At 41.2% G+C, this 20,906-nt stretch overlaps 2 protein-coding genes across 2 annotated transcripts in view; both read right to left on the reverse strand.

Moving 5' to 3' along the window:
• Positions 1-9,445, reverse strand: part of fbxw7 (F-box and WD repeat domain containing 7) — a 94,996-nt gene extending 85,551 nt beyond the window's left edge. Inside the window, exons 1-2 of the mRNA XM_079278067.1 lie at positions 8,994-9,445; positions 953-1,101 (exon numbers count right to left, since the gene is read on the reverse strand). The gene's annotated coding sequence lies outside the window, so the exon portion shown is untranslated. The remainder of the gene's footprint in view (positions 1-952; positions 1,102-8,993) is intronic.
• Positions 9,446-13,588: 4,143 nt separating this feature from the next.
• Positions 13,589-20,602, reverse strand: tmem154 (transmembrane protein 154). The gene is made up of 9 exons (XM_079277864.1): positions 20,412-20,602; positions 19,618-19,680; positions 18,445-18,501; positions 18,187-18,222; positions 17,875-18,054; positions 17,472-17,526; positions 16,484-16,560; positions 16,020-16,062; positions 13,589-14,925 (listed from the first exon to the last, which is right to left on the reverse strand). Exons 1-8 carry the CDS (start codon positions 20,500-20,502, stop codon positions 16,031-16,033), a joined length of 591 nt encoding a protein of 196 aa, XP_079133990.1. The 5' UTR covers positions 20,503-20,602; the 3' UTR covers positions 13,589-14,925; positions 16,020-16,030.
• Positions 20,603-20,906: the final 304 nt, after the last annotated feature.

Raw genomic sequence — 20,906 nt, forward strand, 5'->3', positions numbered from 1 at the left:
CTGACTCCATATTACATGTCTTGTAAACGACTCTTTCTGCACCAGAGACGGTCGGTGGCACAGAAATCCACAGGCAGACAAAGAGAGTAGATTATGGGATGTTTCATCCCAGAGGAAATCAAGAGGAACCTGAGCAGCAACGTGCTGCTGCCATGGAAACACAGATAAGCCAACAGATGCCACGCCTTTGACCATTACTCAAAATATACCGAAACAGAGCGGCCATCCCAAATGTCCCTCCATTGCACTTTTTTTTAGCTCACTTTTTACCAATCAGAACTGGTTTAAACGGGATATTACCTTTTATATCACAGCACTGATACCAGTTAAATGGTAAAACATCAGTTTGTCTTTCTTGAAACAGGTTTTGTAAAGAAATAGTGTCCCACAAGAGCTTGGTCCAAACAAAACCAAAGAGGAAAAAGTAATTGCTCTGGCTGTGTGATCATTTACAGATGCACGCAGAGGGTGAGACGAGATGTAATGCATCACTGATACAAGTAAAATACATAACTGTTTTTAAACAAGCAATAAATGCAGAGGAACGGTGCAATATTTTAGAAAAGCAATCGCAAAAAGTGGTGCCTAAACACAAAGGTATAGCCACACGTGAAACATGAATGCGTGCCAAATATCCTGGTAGATATATGGTGTTAAAAAGTTAAAACATCTGGGTGTCCTATTGAACAAAACTAGCATTTGTGGATGTAATTCTCAGAGAAACGCCTCCTATACGATAGGCTGTTACACTCCTACTAAAAAAACAACTTCTTCCATCAAGTTTCACGATACACAAATGCTGCAAGGCAGCAATTCAAGTTTACATTTAGTTCTGGGGCTGGACAGATCAAGAGCCAGAGAGCTACTAGACAAAACAAAAACCTCGTCAAACGGCAGCAAAGAAACAAGAGAAGCAGAAACGGTTTCCTACAAGAGACAGAAGGGGCCAAACCTGTCAGTGGAGGGACTGCGTAGGGGCTCTGGAAGAGCTCGCCGGTGCTTTAGGGTACAGCGTGTTATCTGCAGCAGCGCAGACCTTCCTCTTTGAAGTGATGCTGAACACCGACTGAGCCGGGGGCAGTGAAGGTGGAAGGTGGGAGGCTGGAGAAAACGCAGAGAGAGCAATAAAACGGTGAGAAAAAACAACAACGCTGGGGTTTGCAAAAGACACCGCAACAGCAGAGAATTGAACAAAACACGGCCGTTGACTTTCATCTTTGAAATGTCGTAAAAAAAGAAAAATGAGAGATCGGTGATCGCAACTTTGTTTGACGCGGAGCTAAACATTTCAGGTTACATCGGCCAGTTCTCTATTTTCTGCGGCTTGTTTAGAGAGGCCATCTCTCCTTTTAGGGAGTGATGAAGAAAGCAGAAGGCGGCCATGTGTTGGGGAGCGATAGGCTGCATCGGGGGGGGGGGGGGTGTACAGTCAGATGGTAAAAGTGAGGAAAGTGAATTGACAAGACTGTTTCGCCCGGTCCTTCTGTTCACTGCAACTCTCCCTCAAGGATTATCCTCTCTAATAGACTTAAAGGCACTTTAACTGAGCCGCCAGCTGCCTGCATCCCCAACGGAGAGCCACCCGGGTCAAGTCTACGGGAGGATATCCGACCATGACAATGCCACACATTCCTACAGAGCCTGCACTCCTTTATGACACCACAACAGTCCATTATTGATCTGAAGAGCAATGGGATACAACGCAACGTACGGAATAAAGACCACAAATCAACTCAAAATGAAAGCAGCTATCAGCTACGTCTTTATATTGAGGAGGAGGAATCAGAACCAATTTTATTCGCGTCTACTCAAATTGGGACCAATTCACACAAGACACATTTTAGAGCTTCAGTAAGCGCCGCTCAGCCTACTTTAATTTGGATAAACAGTAAATAATTCATCCAGAAGAAAGAGTATGTGGGCCAGTGAACTGTGATCTACATCGATTCAAACATGATTTCTACGCAACAATTAATAGTGTTGAATCTACAGACCTAAATACGATGATTTTGACTTAATTGCCACAGATGGAGAGGCTGGTTTGGGGCACGTTAAAAGCTGGGCAAAGTTCGAACATAAAATTCATGGGGGAAATTATAACTATTCCAAACAGTGCAGCTACACTTTTAATCACAACTTGGGAAACGGTGTGAAGGGCGGACGATGAAGAGCGTGCCAACTGTACACACCTGTGTGGCAAAGAAAAGACAAGGACAGGATGCTGCAGTGACCTCGGCTCTTTAGTTGATTAAAGGGAATGAGGACATTCATAATGAAGTCGCTGGTTCTTTGTCCGGATCCACACAGAACAGACACTTGCTGCTTTTCCTTCAAGACATCTCATCATGTACTAATTTAGACAAATAACTTGAACGACTACATAGAAAACCAACGATTCATTCTTTTATCCGCGTTACCTTTCTTGGCTTTGTCTCTCCTGACCCCTTTTGGGCCGATGAAATGCGAGCTACCGGCAATTACTAATTTGAAGCTATTCAAAGGGAGACTCAGTCACAATCACCTGATCATCCAAATATCAAAGCGCCATTGTTTTTATGACTATCAAAGTTTTTTTATACATTTATTTTTCCTCCTTTATTCTAACCTGCAAATAAAGCAAATTTAAATCAGTTTCTAACTCAACATGGAGTAGCTTGTTACCTAGAGGAAGATCTGCCAAATAGTACAATTGTCCATCCAAACATCAATGCACTCAAGACTTCTTAAACTCAAGTGTTTATTAAAGACACAATCTGATTTGTGAAAACAACTGTTAAACGATTAGTTAACTAATAAGTTAATATATTGTCAACTATAGGAAGACAGACAGAGTTCGTACTGGTTGTGTTGAACAGATACAGTAGAAAGCAGAAGAGGACTTTTGAACATCCATTTCTCTAAACTTCAGGTCTGTATAGTTAGTGTGAACAGCATATGAATGAGAGCACTCCAGTGTTCACATAATCAGGTATCTAAGCTCAATATCTAAGCTCAATATCTGCAGAAACACAACCACACAATCTTATGAATCAACAGTTAAGAAGCTGTACAACGACAACAAACGGCGTTACCAAAAAGAGAACCACAAACTCAGGTTTTGGTGAACTTTTAAAAGGTCTGACAGCTTCCTCTTGGACCAGGAGACAGTGGGAAGCAAATGCTGGGAGAGGCCTCCGTTCAAAGGGTTTTCATCCTGCACCTCTGCTGCAGTCTCAGAGAACGACCGGTTTGGCATTTGAGACCCAATGAGTTGTGGGTGGCAGTGAAGCGATGCGATTGTGTTAAAGGACAAGATGGAAGATGTCTGAGCTGAAGGCCACAGAGCCTCTGACAGGAAGTCACACCAGAGCGAGGAGATGGATCTGTGTGTGTTGTGGAGCTACTTACACACCGGCGTCGTCACCCGTCATCAGTCTGAGCGCACTAGAGCTGCAGCTGATGGTTAGTTTCAACACTAATTAAACTGTTGATGCCCATCAGCACCAACTAACATTCATACACCGCAGGTACAGTCTACGGGATCAATTTGGTGTCTTGCCCAAGGACACCGACATGGATTGATAAAGTTTTAATTAATTGAATAAATTTAAAAACGGGTTCGTAATTTAGCCTTTAAACTGTGGGAGTGTACAGATTAATAAAAGCCTCAGAGACAACTTTATTGATTCAAAAAACACAAATTTGAGACAATTTAGTCCAAAACCACTATACAGCTGTAAGATCTGCTCTCTGTGGGAACACGGTCTCATCACACGTTCCTGTGGACATGAGTGAAAGGATACTCAAACTGTTAAAAAAGCTGCTTCTCCAGCACCAAGAGACAAAGAATGCATCTCTCCATGCAAAGGATAAAGAGGGACTCACCTCCATTCCCTTAGTTTAACTCATCTTCAGGAGCCGAAAGGATAGTCTGCCACAGCATCATTTTAAACTAGAATATATCCACTACTGACTTGTTATGTCCCAATCTACGACTTCCTCCCGTCCCCCCCACACACACTAAGTCACACAGCGTTCACAGTATAGCCCACATCAAAGCAATATGCCTGGAAGATTCCTCTCAGTGTTCATTAACCAACTCGGCTACATGGCACAGCACTGAATTATTAACGTGCTCATTGTGCCTCTCACAGATACAGAGCAGAGGGCCGTTCACAACCGCAGAACGCACCCACGCTCGGCAGTCTTTACATCTCCGGTTAACCCTGAAAACTCATTAAAACGCATTAAGGAAGCACAGCGCAGAAGGTGCCGTCACATGACTGAGGACAGCAGCATCGACGGAGAAATTGGACGGTGCAATAAAACAAATGAAGAAATGCTGAATTTAAAGACATGTCGTTTCATTTTTTTGCCGGCGTGACAGGAGCATAAAATTACAGCAGAGCATGAGAATTGAATAACTGACATTTCAGCGAAATTAATGTCTGAACGTGATTTTATGTTAGACAGAGAGTTTCAAATTGAACTTAAAACACTGAAAACTTGACATAAAACCAGATTAAGGCCAAAAATCTGCCTAAAGCATAACTTAAATTAATATGTTTATACAGGTTCCATGCTTCAGAACAGTATCTGATTAATATCTTAAAACATCACCCTCCATACTATTTATTCAACACCAGTTTCCCTCCAGGATTCAACCTCAAACCCAGAGTTCTCTCATGACGCTACAATATTTTACCCTCACAGCTGCGCAGTGGCTATTAAATGCTAACTGCAAGCTAACCCGACACTGTATTTCAAAGACAACACCAGAGACCAGATAACAATATTTACTGTATCCATCTACCCAATGTTACTACAATTAGTAATGCCACCAAATGATGATTTACAAGCATCCAAAATCATAATTCACTGCTCACTGGTAAACTACGAGTGCTTAACATTTAAGAGCTACTGAACGTGTGGACGTTATTTTGGCCACAGCAATCAGGAGCTTCTTTGTAGCCAGATAACAGCTGTGTGACATAATATCCAAATATTTGACCTACGTACAGCCTAACCTTTATTCGTCATCCATTGTTGCTCTAACGTCCTACTTGATGGGTGTCTTAGAGATTTCCTGGAGATCCCTCGCTCTTCAAGGTGGCTTGGACCGCCCAACAGAAAAGCCCTTTAATTTCCTCTTTCCTTGATCTCACTTTCTCTGTAGTACCCCTGCCCCCCCCCCCCCCCCACACACACACACACACACACACACACCCCGCTCCCAGCGTAGCACCTGTTCTTCTAATATTTTTGCGTCTCCTCTTCATATTTTATTTTTAATTTCCTTCGCCGGAGGACTGCCCATTATAAGCTGACTGCACTCATTGCGTTACTAAAGCACTCCACTTCAACACAAGACGCTCCTCTCTTCAGTCCTCATTCTACTTCATCCCAGACCATCGGCCAGGTGGACCTTGCCATCCTTGTTGACTCGGGGGTATTCCCAATGTATGGCAGGAAATTGGAAACGTCTACACGGCCACCACCTCTTCTTACTCTAGAGTTTGAACGGGAAAAGGACAAATGTGTCTCCGGCCTCCTCGGGCCTGCAGTAGAGATAGCAGTGACGAGGGTGCAAAGCAAACTGGGCGTTACAAAATCAGGAAAAAGCATCCGCAACACATCAAAAAAAAAAGTTTACCTGCAGTTGCAGTTTCCTCAATAACCCAAGATGATATACGTTTCATAATTGGGTTAACATTCAGAGGGTTGAGTGGTTGCCTATGGGAAATATCTTATGAGCCAACATATCAGCAAACATTTGCCTAATTTAAGCATGATAAAAAGTTCAGCATAAAGCTACTACGATCAGTCTTGTCTGCAGGAATGTATACCACACTTCCCATCAATTGACCAATATAACCAATCTGACTCATAGCCCCTTTATGTTTAGTCAATACAAGCTTCAAAGGCAGGAAATCTCACTGTCCATATGAGAATGGTTGGAGGAAGGCCCCGGGGTCAGTTACACAGCAACGAGTGTGGGAACGTGAAGCTTTCTGCAAACAAAGTCCAGGATGCCCCTCATCTCTCGCTCTCCAAGGCCTCGCAGCAACAATCACAGCCAGAAGAAAAAAGGTATTTCGTCTACTACAACTTCGTATCGCTGAATCACAAATGTTCACACAAAGTCATGCAATGCACTGAAGGGATACATAGAGGGCAACGGCCTCATCGCTTCATCACACCGGGATGCAAAATGATCACTTACTGGACCATGACCAGACCCAGATTAATGAGTGTACATGCCATGGGGCAAAACTGATTCAAAACATCAATATTTGACCTCAAATCAACAGCAAAAATCTCCACACTTACAATGGATTCCCAAGCTTGCCTTTTAAATTCCCAGATGTTTCACACTACCACAAATATTCCCCAAAGCCGTGGTCACTTGACAACCCTGCAGATGCGTGGACTAATTATGTAGGGCACGTTATTACAGACACGGTTAGTCTATATCCGTATAGACTCATTTTGATAGCCAGCAATAACAATACATTACTACTTTCATTTTGACGAGTAGCCGATACTTCTGTGTTTGACAACCATACTTCTGTTACAGAGTGTCAAACTAACTAACAACTTAACCCAGATGTTCAGTAGTTAGTGGGAATAGAAAACAAACACTGAAATAAATCCTACCTTTGTGTATTCATCTTTTGTTGACACTGTGTCAGACATGTGTACTTCATGCTATGGTGCTTTTTTACAGTTCCACAGAAAGTTGATCTATTAAGGAAACGCCTTTTTGTTGATCTAATTTGACGAGTAAATAATCAAGTATCTATTCAGTGTATTGACTGCATGTAAACAGTTGGATTCTGTGGTTGGGGTCTGGGCATCACATGGATCTTGTGCAAAAACAAAAGCACCTTGGCGGTTCCACTTTTGTAATCAGTGTGATATCAAACAATACTTCCAATTTCAACATGACTCATTTGATCCAAATACAAAAGACAGCTGACAGAAACATTATTACTCATCATCCTCTCTTTTCTTATGAAAGCTTTCATACTGATCAGGTTAACTTACACATTTTACCAAGAGATAGACGTGCCGTATTCTAGTTGTCTCATGAAGGACCTGCTCAGTGAAGGCAGTTAACTAGCAGGTTAGGGTGGAGAGGCCGCTGCATTCTCCTGAACAGGAAATAGGAGCCACTTGTCTACATCCTCTTTCAAAGGAACATAGAGAAGTAGTGGGTTAAACCTGTATTAACTGTGTCTATGCGTGTCATTTGACCTGACTTCACATCCCTCCTCCTGACCTTGGTTTCACAACAGTTGAACACAACTTTTGTGAAATGCCTTTCCTATTACGGGAGGCAAATTATCTCAACCTTAGTGGTGTTTAAAAATCGAACTTAACTGACTTACAGACTCGGGAAAACCACACAAGAGAAAGACACCATACGGTCAAACAGGAGAGGATCAGGGTGTGGAGGTAAACGAAACGGGAACTCTATTTGATGTTTATGCAATTCTATTGTTTCGCAGTAATGTGTGATGAACAGTTCCAGACTTGAGTCTGTGTGGATATACACGCCCACAGATTTATCTAACCGTAGACATGAAGCAATGGGGTCAAACTCAGTCTGAAAGTGAGTGTGTCGGCTATGTGTAGCACATGTAAATATATCAGGAATCTTGAGACACCATCAACTTGCCACCTGGATTAGTCCAATAGAAACCAGGATACTGCGGCATGTAAACAACACCGTATCAAAGTTTCTCAACTTTGACGGTTGATAGTTTCTCAACTCGTGTGTGCATCTTTGACTAAAGTAATCCAACAAACAAAACAATTCAACAAAAGATTCTGCAGACCCAAGTGGCAAATGCAGCAAGAAATCTAACCAGGTTCGTCCTCGATGGTTGCGGTTGCCCAGTCAGTACAGACATTGCAGATTTTCTGGATGTCAAGAAATCAAAGACAGGGCTGTACTGCTGCAGACGGTCGTAAACTTTGATCATATTAGAATTGTATACATTGACATAAATAAACAGGTCTCTCTATGGTACATGTTCCATATCCCAAAAAAGCATCAAAACCAGGATGAGACTCAAAACTGAAATATGAGTGTGTCTATTGTATTTCACCACCGACTTCTATAAACAGACTAAATCTAACAAACAACTCTGAGAATATGCAATTCAAAGTGTCAGCAAACTACATCTCTTCAACCAATTCAACAAAAACTGGATATCATATCTCTGTTGTCACAGACCGGATTAGTTTTGGCTACGAGTACCGAATATAAAGTGACACCTAGATAGAGGAACGATTGTTGGATTACAATCAGTCATCACACTGTTACTTCAAGAGCTGCTTTCTTCAAGAGTAAAATTGCTCCTGTGCATTGCGAAATCAGGGCAATCCACTAGGTATTCGGAACTTTAGCACCCCAGAATCTCTGAACAACCCACACATTCCTGTTATTGTCGCGTGGATTCCTCTCATCGGTGTACCCACGAGAACATCTGGATGTAGCTGAAGTTATGTTACATGCATGGTAGAAGTTGACTTTTGCATTTTAGACATAAAGCCTTGACTATCAAGAGAAAAATCGATCATTCCGCTCCTAAATTGCACCTTAAAGTCTGTGCTCATCACACAGTTAACGTGTTGCACGCGGATTGAACTCCTCGCACTGTGCAGCTTTTGACTCAAGTTTGTGCAGCTCGTTTAAAAAGCCAAAAGTTTCAGTGAGCTGATACAAGTACCAAACTCAGGCGGATTGTTTAAATGAATGGTGGGTACATTGCGACACGTGGAGGCGAGCCCCAGTGAGCTGAATCAGACACCGAGAACTTATTAAGAAGTCGCTAACAAGCTCCCCATCAACAGAAGTGCGATAAGCTGGCTGGCGTTAGCAATGCTAACTCAGCTAACGAACGAGCTACTCGTTAGCTGGCGAATGCTAGGGCCCACTTTCACAGGTCAGTATCTACGTTATCCCCCAGTTGTGATCTTGCACTTTAATTGTATACTGTGTTTACCTCAGAAATGTGGAGATGAATAAAGACAGCAGGCCTCTCCGGTAATTCCGTTTGTGTTGTGTATCCAAACAGAAATATCCTTTAGGAGCTTGATGAAGCTAACGCGACGATGAGGTGAAACGCTCCTCTTCTTTCGTTCCTTGGTTTCCCACCAGCAGCAAGTCAAGTGTATGCACCCTAACTAACAGAAGCTAGCACGTTAGCTGGACGAGCTAACTAGCCTCCACAGACCCAAGTTCGTGTAATGTTAGCTGGCTAGTAAAACACCGCTAACGTTAGCTGCTGTGTCAAACTGACGAGAGTGTCGGTCGACCCTTTGACTCTGATGTTTTATTGGGCGACGTGTGAAGGCGTCCGACCATTGCAAGAGGGGAAACACATCCACTGAGAGCAAACAGCGTGTCAGTTGTGAGTGATTTAGCCGTCCACAGGCTCTTCGACAACCGCCAGGTTTGTTCGTCTCCTGACTCTCCACCGACTGGAGCGAATGGCTGTCGCAACATGATGACGCCACGTTTTTGTTTGGTCGTGGGCGCTCGAATGTGATGTAATAATATACTCCCTGGATGACATCCATGTGCGGGTAACGAGTGTATTTTTTGTGAAGGTTTGTTTATTTGAAAGATAGATGATACTCATGTTGCGATATGTTAGGTAAATGAACATTTACATTCGTGCGTACAAATAATACATTTAAAAGAAAGGATTAATACGTCTAAGCTTTTAGATACACGCAAATGCACTTTAAAAAGGGTAATTATAAACATAATATTGATACATCAACTTAGATATGTAAAAGTGGAATGACACATTAATCATAACAAACCTAACCTTTGATAAAAAGAAGAAAAATAACTGTCACAAATAAAACAAAATAAAAACTCAAGGACAGCAAAATACAAGCACAGTTAAAAGACTTTATAAAAGACATTTACAAATAAATCACTCAAAAGCTCAGACAAGTGAAACTTAAAATTGCACAACAAAGCTGTATTATGTAAACATTAATGCTAGTTTTCAGACAAAAAGGAAATTGTGTGAAATGTGTCTTAAGACCGGGTTTAAAAGCAAAATCTGTGTAAGCAGATCGAAAACTAACTGGAAGACTGTTCCAAAGCAGTGCAACAAACACTTGATAAGCCTTTGAAATGAACCTGGACTCTTGAACAGGTTGCAGGACTAAGCCAGCAGATCTGAGAGGCCTTTTTGGACAGTAAGGAGTTCAAAGTTCACTGATGGACATGAATATAAATAAAGCATCTAATAATAAAATAAAATAAATATGTCAAGCAGGATTTTTAATGTGTTTCTCAGACATTATTGTAAACGCAGAATGTATATGTTAACGACCCATTGTTATTATCTTCAGTTAATTCAATCCAAAATGACTTCCAACATGATTTGTGTATCTATTTGTGAAATGTATTTTGACATGCCAATTAGTGCAATTTTAATCAGAGTTTATCTAGTCCACTGATTCAATTCCACTGATCTTAATGATTTCAAAGCCCATATGTCATTTTATAGAATGATACAGAGCATATTTAACAGCTCCACTAACCGATGCAAATTCTCTATGAAGCCACCATGACTTCACTGTATACAAACACATGTTCATTTTGATTGAACAAATAAAATACAAGATTGATACCTTGAAGGGTCGATTACTTAAACTGTGCACAAATCATAACCTCACTCACTGATGGTTTCACAAGTAGTTTATCTGAAGAGAAGTTGAAGATAATAAATCATTTTTATGTTGGAGGGGGATCCAAATTTGCATGGTGTGTCAGAAATCACGCTGCTTGAAAAAATAGACTTAATTTTACATCGAGCCACATTTACTCGTCTGCAAAATAAAAAAGCCCAAACAAGTTACAATGGATTAGACTGCTGCTGCTGCCTCTGCTGCTTAGGTTAGCCCTGTAGTACCAGTCATGGTTAGCTTTGGCTCACGGTCATTTTCATGTCCTGTATCTGGATCCTCCAGGGAGAGTCTGAAACCCTGAGATATCACTAATCACCAAACATGTGATCCTGAGAAGTGTGGAATTGAGACTGGCAGCTAGCCCTGGATACAAAGAGCAACTGTAAATATCCTCACTTTGTTACTAAATACTCTCTAGCTCTGTGTTTTTGAGGAAATTGCTCCTGAAAGTGGACTCTTCTCAAAGCTCAACTCAAAGCCTGTGATTTTCATTGGTGTCATCTTTCTATGTGCTGTTTAGGGCGTTTTGTCAGTAAAACTAAACACTAAAATATAATACTGGATAATCTTGCGTGTTGTCTGTGTCAGGTCTTAAGAAATACTGAGATTGTATCTCAATATTTCCACATACAAACTGCAGAGAGTTTTGAAGAAACCTGAATCATCGTACCGTGTTTATTTCTTTAAACAGCTTTCTTTAATCTTTTTTGTTAGTTTTTAGTCATGTAAAAAGATTGTACATCTCAGAGTTTCCCTATTGTCTAAACAGTGACCTCTTAAAATAAAGTAATGTCTGGAGTGATTTTATATGTACTGCATTCATACAATAATGTATAAATAACACGTGTTTGATGACCCCTTACATCAGGGGTCTCAAACTCATTTCCACTCCGGGCCACATCAGCATCATGGTCGCCCACAAAGGGCCGGTTGTAAATGTCACTACTCGTAACATATTGTTAAATAACTCTCTGCATTCACAGTTTAAAGTAGTCTTCAATGTACTCACAATACAAGTAAAATATGTGCCTCAGATTCCCAAATTTCCTGGGAAAAAAGTACAGAGGCCATGACCCCGGTGTCCTCAGCTCCAGCCGTGGTTGGTGTGTCTTATCAAATGTTGTCCAAATGGGGCAAGAAGCAGTCTTTCAGGCAGAGAAAAGGTTTCACACGCTTTAAACTGCTCATCACGACTCTGCAAAGGACCAAACTCAAAACTATTGTGAAGTAAGTCCCTTGTAATGACACAAACACACTCTCATTCGCTCTCTCTCTCACTCTCACACACACACACACACTCCCTGGTGTATGCTGTGTTTTCCACTCAAAGATTGCCCAAGAATGACTGAATGCGATGATTGCGACAGACGGACGGTGCTCTGTAACATCACAGCTCTCGAAAGCAAACAAACACGGCCGTGAAATGGAACTGATAGAGTGTGACAGGCAGCCACAGTGCCTGCTGGGTAGACTGTGATTCAGTCCACACAGGCTTAGTAAATTCAGAGCGACGGGTCACTGGAAATGCGATGTTATGAACGTGCCCTCTGACAGATTACATCACATTTCTGTTCACTGTTAAAGACATGACTTTAATCAAAGATATAAACATACCCTTCCTCACATACACCAAAAAAAGATATATCGTACCTGGTGTGAAACCATGTGTGTATTGTTTGCCACAGTCATGTTTGGTAAGAGGCACTGCTGTTTTATTTGCCGATTAAAACCAGTCAGGCCAGAATCTGGCACAGTGGGAACAATGGTGTTTGAAAGTCACGCTGCCTGTGCACTTAGAAAAACCCTTCACCATGCTGCTGTAGAGCATCTTAAGGTAGAAGACTGTATGCTGACATCAGTCATTGAATGCATGCTTCACATTGTTACACCATGCCTCTGACCCCTCAGATGTCTTCGTCCATATCGACACCTATGCTGCTGAAACCGGAGTATCTCGCTTCTTAGAGCAGAACAGAAACTGGAGGTTAGTGTTTTCGTTTTGAACGAAAATCTGTCCAAAAATAATGCACCCAACATTACTATCGCAGTCATTTTTGTATTTTTTTTATTGAGCAGCCAGACAGCAGTGACGATGCAGACACTGTGAGGTGGCAGACAGAACTGCTGTCTGGAAATCTAATAATGAGAAAGAGAGAGAGAACAAGGAGTGAGGGACTCATTTTGTCATTTGTATTCATTGGTTTGCATGGATTGTCTGCCTCTTACCCCCTCAGACCTTCCACTGGTTTGAATTCCATCACAGATACAGAGCACACAGAGGACTCATCAGTGGATTTATAGCAGTAGAGAGCGTCATGAGACAGAAACACATACGGGACAGCTGTGTGAGGCACTTTAAACCTGCCGTTTTGTATTTAATGTCGCTGAAAACAGGAGACAACTATCATGTGTGCCTGGATGGAATATTCCATTAATTATACGACAAGACTGCTAGCAGCTCTTTAGTGGTGCTTTGAATTAAAACGCCAACATGCTAACATGCTCACAATAGCAATAGTATGGTGTGAATGTTTAGCAGGTGAAATGTTTACCATGTTCTTCATCTTAGCAATAAACGACGCTAATTAGCATAAAGTACAGCTCAAGCTTAATTCTGCAGGTATTTGCTTATAAAGCAAAGTAAAACATTGAGATGGTCACCAAACTTTTACATTATATACAACTTTTTATATTACAATTCCTTGTGAGGGGGAGATGAATGCGTCTCTGTGAGTTATTGTCAATCTATCCAATAGCTGTCGAGGCATTTCACTCAAAACCACAAATGGCAACCTCGTGGAGACGCCAGAAAAAAAGACACGGGTCCACCAATGTCAGTAGGATTCATCCTCTGGGAAGCATGAATGTCTGTACTAAACTTGATGGCGATCCATCCAATAGTTGTGGAGATCTTTTAAAAGCAAAGCAACATATCCATCCCCTGAGGCACACTGGCATCGTGATTTTTTTCAAGAGATTTTATTTCATGACATTTCGTTCAAAGCTTCATCAGCAAAACAACAAGACAACAGCCTCATATGAAATATTTACAAAAGGCATTCCTTGAAAGTAATATCCTTTGGTATACTGTATTCTCATATTTATAGTGCAAGATAATGCAAAATACTGACTGACATGTTCAGAGAGTGGCACTCTCATGAGTCATGACTGCTTAGATGAAACACTCTTTATCCCTGAAACAAAACAGAGTTATTATCTACTGTGTGCTGAGATGAAAACCTGAACAGCAGCAGCTTTTTGAAAGCTGCTTCAGCAACGGGTAATAATATATCAAAAGACTCAGAAATGAGTGCAACTGCTTTCACACTTAGAGAATTCATGAAAAACTCTCAGTCCTAACCGGCTCTGCACGGGCATGAAAAGGAGCGGCCTTCTCTGTCATGCATGCCTGCAATCTTCAACAGGATATTTCCCCATTAAAACCTGCAGCTGGAGGGAGTCACACAGTGTAATACAACAAAGAGGCTTTGAGCTAAAGAGAAGCCATCAGCAGAAACAGTCACGGTCTGTGGCGAAGACGAGAAGAGTACCGGCCTAATGCGCTCTAAGATGACCACGTACTCCCACAGCATGGATCTGCAGAAGCACAGTGATTTTTAAAAGTTGAATCGAAATACTTTTCACCCCGTTTGATGGATTTGGACAGAAAATACGGCGCATTTCCGCGGATTATAGCCGATGACTTCTCGACAGTTCAACGACACAATGAAAACAGGCAAAGCATCTACGCATCCTCCATCGCAGACTGAAAACTCTTTCGTTCAGACAACACCATGGCACATAACAAAACAAAACAAAAAAATCTCACTCTATTTCTTACTGTCTCTACATTTAGCACTTGAAGTAGATCAGCATATTTAGTCAATGTAAATAACTTGATTCGTGCACTTTTTGGAGTTACACCCAAATGGTTGAACGCACCTTTTGTCAGGAGCTTTGGATAAAAAAATCTTTGCCCACTGAATACTTCCAGGGACAATAAGTTGGGGTAATGTTGTTCTTTAAAAATGAAAATAATGTTTGCTAGTGTCCTTCAAGTGTTGTCTAGTGTCCTTTAAGTGTTGTGTTCCCTGGCAGTCACATTGAGTTGCTGTCGTCACAGTTGTTTCTGGATTATTGTAGAGAAGGTCAGAACAGCCACGTTGCCATTGACACATTGTTGACTGTGTGTTCTTGCGTGCCTGGAGAGCGTCCTTTGTTGACCTGCAGAAATCATATGAGAGAGAGAGAGAGAGAGAGAGAGCGAGAGAGAGAGAGAGAGAGAGAGAGAGAGAGAGAGAGAGAGAGAGAGAGAGAGAGAGAGAAATAATACTGTATCTGAACTCTGGTGGCCTGAGTCAGGAGCTGTGATGGAGTTCACAGTCATTTAGTCAACTCAGAGTGTGTGTTTTTCCCCTGACATTTGACTTAAATAGTCCCATGTAGTGTTAGAGGTTTGAAGAATCCCTTTTAACAGCCCTGACAAACAGGGCAGAGCTGCTGCAGCGTGTAAACACAGCAGTAGTCACATCCCATCTACTTTGGTTCTGGCATCTCTTGTGTAACCTAATGTGTACAGAGGGCCTCCACATTGAATGAAAGTACACTCTAAACTCTTGCACAGCTTCAGAAATAAAATCCGGAGAAAAAGAGCCGTGTGTAAATGATGTTAGTCAACATCTTTTACACCGAAGCGGACCTTGACCTCGCCTTCCCAGCGCTTCCGGTAAGGAGACTATTCCGGGGCTTTAAGTTGCGCCACACTTCAATACATGCCTGGTGTAATGACTAGCAGGTGTTGGGAGTGTTTGTGCTTTCAAGCTGTACCATGACGCAAGGGTCACAGTTCACCGTAGCTATGCTGAAACCAGCTGCTGCATCACAACAAACTTGGGCGGGCAGGGAAAAGCAAACACTGTTGGCCCAAGTCGACTGTTGATCTGTATTTTGTTGCGTTATTGTGTGGGACAGATATTCACATGATTGTTTTGAGTGAGTTGATAATGAAGAAGCAGGTTAATAAAGAGGCAGGTTGTATTCACACCTGACACATCAACATTACCAAATAAACTCTCAAGGTTTCTAGAAAACAAGATGTGAACAAAGAGTTCAGCTAATATATACTTATGCACTTCATTTTATGCATTTATATTTGTTTTGGTATCTAAAAACAATATTTTAGAGTTGAGAAATGAAAGGCATATTCTTACAAAAAGTGATCATTTTATAGCTCTCTGAGCATGAGGTATCATGATGACAAGGAACTGAATAAAATCTGCATGTGTTCATAAACTAAATAAAGTGAAAATTGTACTCACCACAAATAGATTCATGCGTGTTTAAAGTCCTCTGCAGGTTCAACTAGAACAAACAAAACAATTAACATACACATGAGATTACTCAAACATTCTCGAAACACTCAAACTTTAAAAGACGCAGTTAAAAAAATGACGACGTGACAAACTGACACCAACAATTAGAGCAACAGTGACCTCTGCTGGATAAACTCCGCCAACTAATCTCACTGTAAGAAATGGATCTTTTTTTTTTTTAAAGTGAATAAAATGAACTGTGAATGTCTGGTTGACTTCCAGACATAACCCCATTGGGAGTGTGTAATCCAACTTCCAGACATGGGTAACGTATAATATTTATAATGTTCCTCAACAGATCCCCTCAGAGTCAATCTAACCTTTTCTGCAGAAAACATGACACCTCTTGTTTTTTCTTTGACAGATTCTTATGCTTTAATGTCTTACACGCCTTATTTAGAGATACCTACCATCATTTTTCATCCATTGGCCCAACTCTTCCATTTCTAGCTCCAGCACAGAGGGCACGTCTTCTTCAAACATGGGCCTGGAAGATACAAAGTGTTCAGACATCAAATAAGACACAAAAAAAAGAGTGTTAAAGTGGCAATCTCAAAGATTTTTATTTAAATAAATGTCTGTTAGGTTACTTTTAATCGCCAAAGGAGGTAACGCAGTGGTGATTGAGCCTATGGCCCACTGACGAAAGTACTGCAATATTTGAATATTTGCAGTTTTACAAATTGCGTGTCTGTGATGACATTCCCAGAAACAAATGCTGTATTTCAGTTTTTCTCCATTGCACACAAACACAAAATTGAATATGGAATTTCAGACACAACCCAAGACTTCAGACTGTTAAATTCCTTTGGTTTCACTCAAATAGAATTTTTGAATCAACCAAGACTGAAATCTTAAGGATCGCCACTTTAACAAACTAACTTCAATGTTTCTGACACCAGCAGTTGGTTTCGGTTGAACCCCATTTCCTTCTTGCTGTACTAATTCAATTTTATAGTAAGCTTCCTTTGGTCTTAGGCCTTCTCTTGTTTATCTCATTTTCACTGATCTAAAATCTCATTTAATTTATTGTGTTTTCACAGTTTCACAATTGCGTCCATAAAGACTTCGAGGCCTACATCCGTCTTAGACCTTTATTTGAGGTGATGTTTGGCTCCCTGCACAGCCGTGCACCTACACACATAGCGAGAGAAGAAGAATCTGTTTGCCTTGTATCTCAATGCCACAAGGTAGGACTTGTGTTAACCCGATATTACTTCAACATAACTCTCACAGTAGTATGCACATGGCCATGTTTTTCAAACAGGAAAAGGGTCATCTCTCTCTCAGCATTTGACATTAAGATGGGCTACTGAGCATTTCTTCAAAATGTATAATTTTACACTGTTGACAACAGTCTTTCAAGTTAGCAGCGAGAGTTAAATTCTCAATACTTACATTGGCACCTTCTCTGTACTGGACCCATCCAAATACGGATCCTCTTTTCTCAGCTCTATGAGAAGAGAACACGGCTCAATCATGGTTGTTATGATAAATCACCATCTTTAACTTAAAAGAGCCAAAAATAAATAAGTATTCATGAGTTTTATCAACAGCAAACATTGATATGTAGCTGAGGTATTTTCAACAAAATCATTTTAATACAGGAAACAAAAATGAGGACAGATTTAGCGTCAATTCCCCGGCCACATACAGGTAATCTATAATTTAACATGTTTATGATTTAGCAGGTAATTTGATGTTTTAAATTGTAATACACGGATCTCTTGCAATGCTTTAAATGTGTTAAACAAAACTGCATTCACCCCAATGAAAGTGTTCCCTCTCGTGATGGACATACCTTGATTCCTCACTTTTTCGTTCCACCTGCGGTTGATGAAAATACCGCAAACTATCATGCCGATGATAATGACCACCAGCACCACAGGGATCAGGATGACCATGGGACTCAAACCCTCCTCCTCTTCTGGCACGTCGGTTGAATCCGTAACATTGCTGTCCACTGTGGTTTCCAAACTCTCTGCAGAAGCAAGGCAACGGTCATCTGTCTTTCGATTTGTTACTTCTGTCATGAATGTTTGCTGCCGCAGGGTCGTTGTCATTGTCCGGACATTTCATCTCATGATACAAGTCGTGAATTACCGTGACATACCATATTCTTGGGGGGAGGTGGTCTGTCCTGAGTCACCTGGACACGACAGCAGAGGAAAGATGAGATGATTTTACTGAAACATGTCAATGAGTACTGATGGGTTTTTTTTTCTTCTCTCCATTACATTGTGCCAAGCAGCGACATACAATTGCGTTATGTTGTTACATTCTGAACGACTGAACAATGAATAACTTCTTTTAACAGCGTTCCTGGCGGTAAAAACAACAGCTTAGAGATATATTGCTGTTGTGGACTTACTGTAATACTCTGTGGGGTCCGGTGCTGAAGTGGCATCAGAATCAGATCGGTCTGCTTCTACAAACAACGAGAGGCATCATGATGACGGTATTCTCAACGAGTCATTCTCATGAGCTTTGAAGATTCATTACACATGGCCAAAGGTATGTGGACACCTGAGCATTATCTGATTATTTGACGTCTCATTCAGAAACCACAGGCTGCCTTACAGTAATATGCTGTTAGAACAGCTTCCACTCTAAAAAAACAAAACAAGTTATAACTTGTAGAAAGTCTTCACAGTCATTTTGTGCAGGCAAGACCAGGTAGGTTCAAATGCATTAAAGACAGTGAAACTCAACGTGTTTTGACCAGAATGAGGAGCCAATAGTGTCTTTCAGTGAAACAGAAGTACAAAAGTCAAAAGACTTATAAATGAACCAGGGGTTTAACACAAAACTACCATCTGTGTCCGTGTTTGTCGTCAAAAAATATGTATTCCTATCTGTAGCTGATAAAATAACATAAAAGTGTCCCCTCACCAACCACCACTCAGTCCACTGACTTCACGGGTTGTGCCCTGTGATAACACACACAAGGCTAAAAGAGAGGAAAGACTTTATATTCTATCATTAAAAATGTTCTCATGGTAGTCATTTTAAAAGTTGTTTTTTTCATTTAACAAAATCAGTGTTAATATGGTATTTTGCCCTGAAAAAAATATACAGTCCAACTTTCTAAAGTTTCTTGATTTACATCTGTAAATGTCTGATCAAAGAATAAGTCAACAAAACGAAGAATCAAACCAAATTCAGGTTTCAGCTCTTTCTGAAAACGTTTTCACTGTAGACCTGGCTTTGTGCAGGAGGGGGTATTGCCATATTTCCTCAAACTGTTGTCACAAAGTTGTGATCACACTATTGTCTCTAGAACATCGTTGTAGGCTGCAGCGTCCTCCTTACCTGTAAAATCAAAACCAAAATGGCCTGTGCTGTTCTCAAAGTTGGTCGTATGTCGTACTTATTGCTGTAACGGTGTTTTTTATGCTGCTCTCTTGACAAAGTGTCTCTTCGACAAAGTGCTGTATCTTGTTAAGAGAAAAAATGGGACTGAGCGGTCTAGCCCCACAGTGTCCACATACGTTTTGGCCACAGAGAGTATTATTATTTCTTGAATTTATTATTCTCGTCTTACCTTCAGCTGTCTCCTCGTCACCTGTCTCAGTGTCTGTCGCATCGTTTTCATTTTCGCACAACACTGCAATTCAACGCCTCTCGTTACTTTATGGTTCCCGTCATGTCATTGAAAAATACAGTGAAACTTAAAGGAAAACATGTGCAGCGTTCATATTGAAAGTGAATGAATGAGTACACAAAGTGAAATAAGTCAGTTACTTCTGCTGGGACTTAATATGTGTAGTTTCTAAAACAACATCTGAAAAACTGTCACAGTGAGATCACACAGGAACTTAAGACTTCCGTGAGCATGTTTTCAAGCCGTTGCTACGAAAATCAAAACTGTTGCAAAATGCACCTACTGGACAGCACAGAGTAGGTGGAGATATTCAACATGTTGAGCAATTAGTTCCCGACAGAGCTTTGTCACGATGTGAAAGATTTCACTTTGTGAGAAAAAAGTTCCTCTTTGCTTCACACAAAAGAGGAAAGCAAAAGATCAGTTTTATAAATACTACGGTGTATATTGTACAAAGACATTTGGTATGCTGATCTTGGCTTTAACTTAAAATAGTTTAATTTGAAATACAGGAAAACGTGGCATATGTTTTTACAAAAAGTGAGTTTCGGCCAAACTTTAACTTCACCTCCAAGTACTTTGGATCCTCAAGCCGATTTCATTCATCTGCCCTATCAAGACGTTCCACTCACAGTCACACAGGCAGAAACTAAAGCACAAAAAGAGAAAGCAGGGAGGAGGCAGGAAAGCGTAGGTGAGTTGGGAGGGTAAAGAAACTAATCTTCGAGTCCTACCTGTTCCAGTGAGAGTGGTCAGCAGCAGCAGCAGCAGCAGAGGGGTCTTCATCCGGGGCCCTCTCATGCTACCAGTCCCAGAAGCAAACATAGTGCCATTGTGTGCACACTTCCTTCTCTACTGTCACAGCATCACACTTCCTGATCTGACTTAACATGCTAAAAGGACGAAGAAAAAAAAAGACTCGCGCTCACACACAAACACACCCTCAGACTCACTCAGATAACTCACTCGGATGTGATGCAATCGACTGTGTGCTTGTCGACACAAGTCTCCTCAGCTGAGCAGAATCACATTCCTGCTGGTTGGGGGGGGGGGGGGGGGGGCTGAACAAACTTTAAGGAAGGAAAAAGAAGCTAGTTGTGTGTGAGCTCAGTGAGGGCCAGCTGGTCATGTATCTCTTCAGAGAGACAATGTGAATGTGTTGAGCTGCTGCTTAAAATAACTCGGCGGCTGTGAATGTGCAGCATGATTGTTTGTTTGTATGAGAGGCA

The sequence above is a fragment of the Melanostigma gelatinosum genome (genome assembly GCF_949748355.1).
Source record: "Melanostigma gelatinosum genome assembly, chromosome: 11".
NCBI classification, from domain to species: domain Eukaryota; kingdom Metazoa; phylum Chordata; class Actinopteri; order Perciformes; family Zoarcidae; genus Melanostigma; species Melanostigma gelatinosum.